Below are 6000 nucleotides of genomic sequence, written 5' to 3'. Positions count from 1 at the left end.
GTCACTTACAGCCAGCTTGGGGCATTTGCCCCGTTGCGGTGGCCAATGCCCTTAACAGAAAGGCAGAAAAGATCATGGGGTCAGCAAGGAGAGCAGCCTCCTCAAAGCTCAGAGCAGTGTAGGCACAGGGGCCACAGAGCAGCGCGAGACCATCCTTGTGCTCTACAACCTAGTACAATTGAGTTGGGGAAGGTGTTGATTGATACTCATATGAAGACATTACAAAGTAAACCCTGAATGTGTCTGGTGGAATTCAATGGAAGGAGAGAGAACATCAGAGACTGATGTGTTCAGAGACGTGAAGCCACGGGGCAGGAGGAAGCCCCGGGGTAGGAGGAAGCCCCGGGCCAGTGGTGAGAAATCGGGCTGGATAGCAGCTATACAGGGGGGCCTGGAAGAGTAGGGGGAAGAAGAGTAGATTCTACACCACTGTAGGTTCCTTATACATGAGGAGAGACATCCAGGTAAGGGGTATGCTGGGGAGAGGGGGAAGAGCCTCAGCAGCAAGTGAAGGTGGCACCACTCCCTCCATCACCGCCCATGGGTTCCCAGTAGCCTGGAGAGGGCCATGAATTTCAGCGTTCCCTGTGTGACTCACCAATAGGATGCGGGCCTCACCATTTTGCCTGTCTCTGCCTGGGTTTCACTCACTTTATACCAGTGGGGCTCTCAAATTGCGGTGTGCATAAGACTTACAGAGGGAACATGGGTAAAACACTGGTACTGGGGACCATCCCAGGGTGGGCGGGATAGTTCAGTGGGTCTAGAGAGGACCCGACAGTCTGCATTTTATTTTTATTATTATTATTTTTTTGAGATGGAGTTACGCTCTTGTTGCCTAGGCTGGAGTCAATGGCGCCATCTCGGCTCACCGCAACCTCTGCCTCCTGGGTTCAAGCCTTGGCCACCCAAGTAGCTGGGATTACAGGTATGTGCCACCACGCCCAGCTAATTATGTATTTTTAGTAGAGACCAGGTTTCTCCATGTTGATCAGGCTGGTCTCGAACCCCCGATCTCAGTTGATCTGCCCGCCTCAACCTCCCAAAGTGCTGGGATTATGGGCATGAGCCACCGTGCCAGCCAGTCTGCATTTTTCTTTTTTTTTTTTTGAGACGGAGTCTTGCTCTGTCACCCAGGCTGGAGTGCAGTGGCACAATCTCAGCTCACTGCAAGCTCTGCCTCCCGGGTTCAGGTCATTCTCCTGCCTCAGCCTCCCGAGTAGCTGGGACTACAGGTGCCCGCCACCACGCCCGGCTAATTTTTTGTATTTTTAGTAGAGACAGGGTTTCACCGTGTTAGCCAGGATGGTCTCAACAGTCTGCATCTTTAATAGGCTGCCCCAGGTGATTCTGATACAGCTGGTGCAACTTGCTTTGCTGAGTGGTGCAACAGACTTTGAGAAAAGTTGCACAGGGTAATGTCAGAGAGGAAGGAGGAAGAGATTTGTGGCTGTTGCTATTTGTTAGAAACTGACTTCTGATTGTCTGCAGTAGACCCTGCAAAGCTCTGAGCTGGGTAGGAATAGGGGCCACAGGAGCAGCATGAAGCACAAGCTGTAGCACCTACCAGCCCTGGGTTGGGGACGACATGGGATGATGCTCATATGAAGAAACTGTGAAGTCATCTCTCACTGGGTGGGGTGGAATTCCACAGAAGGAGACAGTACAGAGAGCATATCCCCAGTCTAACTTGGGGATGTGGATTCCCAATGAGCCGAGCAGTCATTTTAATTTAATGAGCAAATGAAAACAGTGGGCAAAAGAAAAAATAAATGTTTCCAGGACTGCGGATGGGTGGGAAAGAAATGACTGGAAAGGGGAGAGTCAAAAATCAGGGAAACAGATGAAGTGAGGGGTAGGAAAGAAAAAGAGAGCAAGAGGAGGATTCTTTTTGAAAGGCCACTTTATTGATGGAGATAAAACTGAATGGAGTTCCCCACAGCCCTCCCCTCACTCATGTCAGTGGCTTCACTGGGCATCTGAGACCAGCGTGGCCTGTCACCCACATAGACTAGGCTGCTTAGCCCGCCCAGCCTATCACACTGCCCGCTCCACGTTGGGCAGCCACATAAAAACACGTCACAGCTCAAGAAGATCCGTGGATGCACCTCTGAATCCCCCCCAGTGGTTTCTGTGCATTTTTTTAATATTGTACAAAATATGTTAACTAGGAAAAATTAGCTGTACTGTGACAAGTGCGGGACGTCCTATTAGGATTACCGTCCCCCAGGCATTACTTCTTATTGCAGTAAGACCTCTATAAGGTGGAGCTGTACAAACCGAAAAAAATCTAAACAATTTTAAGAAGAGCAGCAATTCAATACTGCTTTAGTTCATTTAAATTTTCTTTCCCAAAAATACACTCCTAAATATACAAACTATACAATCTTATTATTTTAATGCTGGTTTTTTTTGTTTCTGTTTTTTGTGTGTGTGTTTTTTGTTTTTGTTCTGTTTTTAATAACAACAGTAGGACCCAAACTAAAAAATCGGTTCATCTTCAAACCAACAAGAGCACTAGAGGACTTGTGACTCAGTACCTTCATATAACACCACATAAATAACTTTAGCCACAGTCAATGTTCACAGCCTGGTCAGTGGAACAAAGGAAATACTTTTCTGGCGATTAGACGTCATCTGCAGAGAGAGCTGGGATATTCATCCGAGGCCGGGTGAAAAATGCCATCTTCTCCCTATAAGAGAGGCCATCCCTTTAGAGCAGGGAGGGGTTTTCAACCTCACTCTACAGAGATTCTGGGCAGGATAATTCTTTGTCGTGAGAGCTGTCCTATACATTCGCTGCAGAATGTTTAGCAACGTCCTTGGCCTCTTACCCTCTAGATGCTGGCTGTATCCTTGACCTCTAGTTATGACAACCCAAAATGTAAGCTCATTGCCAAATGTTCCAGGGGGAAGGGGAGAAATCACCCCTGGTTGAGAACCACTGCTTTAAAAGACCATTAGCATGAACGATGACTCTTAGTTCAAATGCAATCAGAGGCTTCTCAGAGTTTAAAAGGACCCTTGGGCCACTTCTAATGTTTGTTTCAGATTCTCAATTTGTTAAAAAGTTAAGAGATGCCCAAAGATAGCTGTACAAATATACATTTTAAATGTTTCTATTCCACAAAGGAATTTTTTTTTTTTTTTGGCACATACACAAACATGTGCACCTTATTTGAGAGGACATCAGAAGTCTAAACGCTAGGGCCTCTGTGGATGGGAGGCCCAGGCCAAATGGCATTCGGGACTCTCCGAGAAAACACCCGGGTCCAGCATGGCAAGATAGCACCTCCCTGAGATCCTAGCAGGTGGCAGGCAGAGCCAGGGAGGCCCAGCGAGCATCCATCACCCCTAGGCTTATTTATCATTCAGCCAACCCTCCACAATTACCAGTAAGGAAAACACTACGAGGAAAGGCTGGAGCAGGTGGCTCATTCATTAAACAAGAGGATCTAACAAATTAGCTCGAGTTGTGTGGGGACTAATAAAGACAGCCAAGGGAAGAGCGCTGCAGAGCTCATGGATCGCCAGGGATGGCTTGGCGGAGGATGAACATCTGTTACAGGGAAAGCCAGTGCTCTGTGAGCAAGGGATGAGAGCAGTAAGACCACAGACAGAAGACTAAGGCCGTGGGTTGGCTGAGAAAGGGATGGGGGGCTGCCGGGGCCCTCTGCTTACCTGAAAGACTGAACTTCTGGGGGTTCCTTACAGCTCTGGCCTCGGAGCCTGTGCACATCCTTGGCAGCTGCCCTCATCATCTTGTCTGTCTGAAGCTCACCCTTGTGCTCCGCTCGGTCCATCTGCCGGGCAACGCAAGCAAGGCCTGAGTCAGTGGAGGGGGCCTCCAGAAAGGGGCAAGGAGAACTCGCTATCACAACAGAGGGGGCTACTGTAGGGACGGCACCCTCACTCTTGCTCCACGTGGGATCCACTTCATTCAGAACGATAATGGGAAGTGCTCAAATCATCTGTTTGAGTGACTAGATTTTTGGGGCCAGGAAACGGAATAACTGTGTGGATCTGAGGAATTGAGGAGATGAGGGCTGCCTGGTGAAATGTGCGCTACCTCTAATCCTCAGGCCACCTAGGAGGGTAGATGTTATTACCCCTGTTTTACCCAGGGAACTTAGGCTCCAGCAGAGTAAGAAATTTCTTTAATGTCAGACTACTAAGAAGTGGTGGAAACTCAGTCCCAAGCCATGCAGTAGTTCTTAAGAGGCTTGGGTATAACACTATGCCCCTCCCTCCTAATGTAAACATATGCAAACACTTTTGAGAACAAACCACAGACAGCCCTAAAATATCCACGTACCATATACTTGAAAACATTGCACAAAGACAGAATTTTGGTAAATAAAGCCATCATTTTTTTGTTTGTTTGTTTTTTTTGAGACGGAGTCTCGCTCTGTCGCCCAGGCTGGAGTGCAGTGGCACAATCTCTGCTCACTGCAAGCTCCGCCTCCTGGGTTCACTCCATTCTCCTGCCTCAGCCTCCCAAGTAGCTGGGACTACAGGCGCCCGCCACCACGCCCGGCTAATTTTTTGTATTTTTAGTAGAGACGGGGTTTCACATTCAAAGGATGGTCTCGATCTCCTGACCTTGTGATCCTCCCGCCTCGGCCTCCCAAAGTGCTGGGATTACAGGCATGAGCCACCGCGCCCGGCCTAAAGCCATCATATCAATGGTTCTTTGTTAGAAGTCACAGATGCTACTTTTTTTTTTTTTTTTTTTTTTACTATTTGAAAGGTCAAGTTTTCTTTGTTTTTCTTAAGTCAGGGCACGTATTACTTCTCAGTCTTTCGAATAAGATCAAGTGTTAAGGTAGGGCACATAGGCACTTGTTTTCTGATCTATTTTTGCCTTGGTTACCAGGAAGCTCAAAGACAAATATAATACCTAACTATAATTAGGCTACTTTAGATTTGGGATATATTTATTTCCTCTCCTCCTTCAAGCCTTCCAATTTTCTATTTTCCCCTCAATGTTCTTGTTATAATCCTGTTTATAAGTAAACAGGGTATAAATAAGAAAGAAATAAACTTTTCTGGAACTTTAGAACTGCCAGAGTCAGTTTGAAGCTCCCATATTAGTCCAGGCCTAAGAAGTCCAGCATCATCTTCCTGCCCTAGGGCATCACCACCTGTACTCAGCACTGAGATTTCAGCTGATGGTCCTGACAGTTCAGGTAGGCACCCTCTGTAAGGTGCTCTCAGCAAGGCTGGCTGTGTGTACAGAGAACTAGCAAAAGTCTTTTTTGCCGTGGGTGGCGATCACAGAGTGGCAGGTATTATTTTTCATAAATGAAAAATTTATGAAATGTTTCATATTGGTCCTATATTGGTCCTATATTGGCCCTTGCATATTGGTCCTATATCGTTTATTTCTTCATGGCAGTCTGGGACCTGTTGGCTTAAAAGCCTGCTGGTGCCAAACTCAAATTTTTACCCTTCCAGTTGTTTTAAATATAGCTCAAATAAGCAGCTTTTAAAGCCATATACAACCTTCCTGTTTTGCATACCCTGTGAAACTGTACCCAACATTTGTTAGCCATAGATAGATAAACCCTGGGCCTATAAGAGACCCCAGGCTGCTGCTGTGCTTTGGAGTTCTCTGACCCAGAGACTCCCCATCGTGCTGCAGAGCTACCTAACCTAGATGGCCCCTCTTCCCGAGCTCTCCCCTGGGAGTTCCCTTGCCTTCCTCCATACTGGGCAGTAGGCCCCAGCACCTTTGGAAGGTCTCATGCTGTGAGGGACTTCCCCTGCATGCAAACCTGTCAAAGCGCAGCGCAAGCCAGGCATGCTGGCTCATGCCTGTAATCGCAACACTTTGGGAGGCCGAGGCAGGTTGATTGTTTGAGCCCACGAGTTCGAGACCAGCCTGGGCAACATGGTGAAACCCCATCTCTAGAAAAAATACAAAAATTAGCCGGGCATATTGGTATGCACCTGTCAACACAGTTACTCAGGAGCCTAAGGTGGGAGGATCAATAGAGC

At 47.5% G+C, this 6000-nt stretch overlaps 1 protein-coding gene across 7 annotated transcripts in view; it reads right to left on the bottom strand.

The window, feature by feature from the left end:
• Window positions 1-1885: 1885 nt before the first annotated feature.
• Window positions 1886-6000, bottom strand: part of WWC1 (WW and C2 domain containing 1) — a 177845-nt gene continuing 173730 nt past the window's right edge. For 4 of the 7 annotated variants that reach the window (XM_019028268.4, XM_019028271.4, XM_019028270.4 and 1 more), the window contains exons 22-23: window positions 3682-3803; window positions 1886-2693 (exon numbers count right to left, since the gene is read on the bottom strand). In XM_019028268.4, the coding sequence (XP_018883813.2) occupies window positions 2627-2693; window positions 3682-3803 (189 nt within the window). In that variant the 3' untranslated portion in view covers window positions 1886-2626. Of the gene's footprint in view, window positions 2694-3681; window positions 3810-6000 lie in introns of all 7 variants that reach the window. The other 3 variants (XM_063706949.1, XM_063706951.1, XM_063706950.1) reach the window with 1 other exon arrangement.

The sequence above is a fragment of the Gorilla gorilla genome, chromosome 4 (assembly GCF_029281585.2).
Source record: "Gorilla gorilla gorilla isolate KB3781 chromosome 4, NHGRI_mGorGor1-v2.1_pri, whole genome shotgun sequence".
NCBI classification, from domain to species: domain Eukaryota; kingdom Metazoa; phylum Chordata; class Mammalia; order Primates; family Hominidae; genus Gorilla; species Gorilla gorilla.
Note: the sequence above shows the minus strand (reverse complement) of the source record. Positions and strands in the feature narration are given on the sequence as shown.